The following is a 2849-nucleotide window of genomic DNA, read 5'->3' as shown; positions in this document are numbered from 1 at the left end:
ACGAGATGTGTCGCTGGAGGAGGTGTTGGAGCCGGATCCATGCTCGGCAGTGGTGTTGGTTCTAAAGCCATGTCTGATGGTGAGAGCTTGCCTAGCATCAGCCTTGGCATCGTGCTTCTTGCTGAGTTCCTCCAAGATTAGGAACGAGCGGGCGCTCATGAAAGTGTGTAGCGCAGGAACTTGGAGGTGATCACTAGCTTGAGATGATGATAGTGTGGGCTGAGACCCTAGAGTAGGTTGAGGACTTGGCTCGGCTCGGAGACGAGGTGGCCGATTGCGCGAAGCTGATCGGCGAGGCGTTTTAGCTTGGTGTAATATTCACTGATGGTCATGTCTATTTGATTGAGACTGCGCAGCTCAGCCTCGAGGTAGATGACATGGTGTAGTTTGTTTTCAAGGAAGAGCCCCTCGACGTCATACCATAGGGTGAAGGTGGTGAGGTTGGGCTTATGGATGATGTCGAAGATAGATTTGGAGACAGTTTTGATGGTTTGGAGAATGGAGGAAGCGGTGGACTCTGGTGGGTTGAGATTAGAACCATAGGAGGCATCAGAGTTGGAGGGGGAAGGCGGCGCCATGGGTGTGGAAGCTTTGGCGAACAGGTTTTGTAAGGAAGAGCCCTCGGTCACTGATACCATGAAAGGAGAGGAATTTATCAACCGCTGTCGGGCATCAGTATCAAGGATACCCAGAAGAAGGAAACTAATGGCCGCAAATGCTAACACGCTCGGATGGTCAAGAGCATATCTTGGTCTCATACAGCCCTGAGGGCATAGGCTCCATCTTGCTTGACCTCAAGGACATGGGATCTGGGTCATCCAACCCAAGGGCGTGGGCTCTGTCTCGCCTGACCCTTCGAGCGAGAGCCTCATCACTTCTGACCCCGAGGGCATTAACTCCACCTCACCCAATCTCGAGAGTACGGGCTTTGCCTCGTCCGACCTCGAGGGCACAGGCTTCACCTCGCTCGACCCCTCGGGCGTAGGCTTCGCCTCACCTCGACCCTGAGGGCGCTGGCTCCACCTCACCCGACGGATGTCCATACCGCCCCAACCACTATGGGTCTAAAAGTACAAGTCTAGGGTCAAACTTTTGATGCCAGAAGGGGAGCAGGTGCGTCTTGACGTGACCCACATCCATGACGGACCACGTCTGAGGACGCATGTCGCCAATAGCATTGGGCGTGCCGGCGCTGTGCTACCTATTTCTCGTACGGCCTGAGCGGAGGCTTCAGCTGGCCATACCATCTGCTGGGATAGAATGGAGCGCCACGACCAGCTGACGATGTCCACGTACGGCGCTAGTGATGAACAGGGCCATGACATGGAGCCATCCCCATCGTCATCTAGAGGGCCGGCGGGACCAGCATAAAGGAGATGGAAGACGTTGCAATCCCAGAAGCCTTCCTCACCTCATCTCTCTCTCTCTCTCTGATGTAACCTGCATCTTCCCCTTCATCTATAAAAGGGGAAGCAGGGCGCCCCATGAAGGGGGGTGGGCATTCCCACACATCTAACATGTCTGAGCGGCTAAAGGCTTAGGTGCTCGACAGTAGAGAGAGAGCTCAACTAGACTCACTCTTTTCACAAGAGACTTGGGACCTTCTCCCTCCCTCGCCTATTTATAACCCCTACTACAAACCAAGTGCCGGTAATATGAGCAGCAGTAGATTGGACGTAGGGACATTCTGCTTGAACCAGTATAAATCCTTGTGTCCTCTGAGCATAGCCATTCGGGTCAGACGCACAAACTAGAAATTTACTAGCCGGTGATTCGAAACACTGACAGTTGGCAGGTAGGGGCCTTTTGTGCGTCTTGTTGTCCACAACAGGCCATAGATGGCTAGCTATGGTGTTGTTGGGTCATGTGTACGCACGTGCGCTTTGGGAGCCTAGACTTCATCGTCACCACGGAGGGAGAGCTGGCGTGGGCTCCTGCCCCCGTCCAACTTCTTCGCTCCACCGGCCTCGACGCAACTGTCGAAGCCCTTGACAAGCTATAGCTGCACGCACCAGAGGCCCGTGTCTCTAGGAGCGACCAACTCCTCGGCATTAACTATGGGAGGCTAGAGCGCCAGCTTGACACCTTCCTAGGACCCCGACCATCCCAGGTGGATGTGTGCTGCCTCACCTTCTCCTTCGCCAACGTTATGACACAGCTTGCCAGAGGGGAGCCACTCTCCCCGGAATATCTCACCCAAGATGCCCCAATAGCGTTCCTGTTCGGTCTGTGTAATGCCATGAGGACCATTGGTCACCTCATAGTATAGTGCATGTATCCGCCTCCCACGGATGATGAATTTGGGGGAATGGCCAATTATATCACAGAGTCTTTCCATGACCTTCTCACGGGAGATTCAGAGTCGATCAATGACTCTAACTCTAGTAGGGGGAGCCATCACCCCTCACGAGAATATTTTATGGCGGGTACCCCCGAGGGACATGTCGAAAGTGTCCATGAGGGAGGGATACCCCACCAAACAACTTCGATGATGAAGTCGAAGAAGATGCGAGGGCCCTTCCCCATATGTAGGTGGAACAGCTAAGGGCATGACATCAGGAGCTTAAGGATGCATGACTCTAGCTAGAGCAGGAGTGTGCAGAGCTCGAATGCGAGATCAAGCATTGCGGGGATGGTGGCCGTGCACGCATCATCGCTCACGACGTAAACCGGAGGATCATCGAGGACGACAGAGGCCTCCCACACTTCGCCCGAGCAAGCCAGAACATAGCTGCCACTGCGGCCCTACTCTAAAGGCTCTCAGAGTCCACGACACCCGAAGATCATCGGGCCCACCAAAAGATCTACATGCTACTCGAGCAAGCTATGGTGCAACAGGTGAAAAGCTC

General features: G+C 54.3%; 1 protein-coding gene across 1 annotated transcript; it reads right to left on the bottom strand.

Moving 5' to 3' along the window:
- Positions 1-227: 227 nt before the first annotated feature.
- LOC136466043 (uncharacterized) lies at positions 228-578 on the bottom strand. The gene has a single exon (XM_066464545.1). The coding sequence runs from the start codon at positions 576-578 to the stop codon at positions 228-230; it is 351 nt and encodes a 116-aa protein (XP_066320642.1).
- Between the last annotated feature and the right edge of the window lie 2271 nt (positions 579-2849).

This window comes from Miscanthus floridulus, chromosome 7, assembly GCF_019320115.1.
Source record: "Miscanthus floridulus cultivar M001 chromosome 7, ASM1932011v1, whole genome shotgun sequence".
In the NCBI taxonomy this organism is placed as follows: Eukaryota; Viridiplantae; Streptophyta; class Magnoliopsida; order Poales; family Poaceae; genus Miscanthus; species Miscanthus floridulus.
This window is presented reverse-complemented; position numbering and strand designations above follow the sequence as displayed.

What these genes read in the sequence shown, in the direction of transcription:
- LOC136466043 (XM_066464545.1), bottom strand. Translation starts at nt 578, where the DNA reads ATGGCGCCGCCTTCCCCCTCCAACTCTGATGCCTCCTATGGTTCTAAT.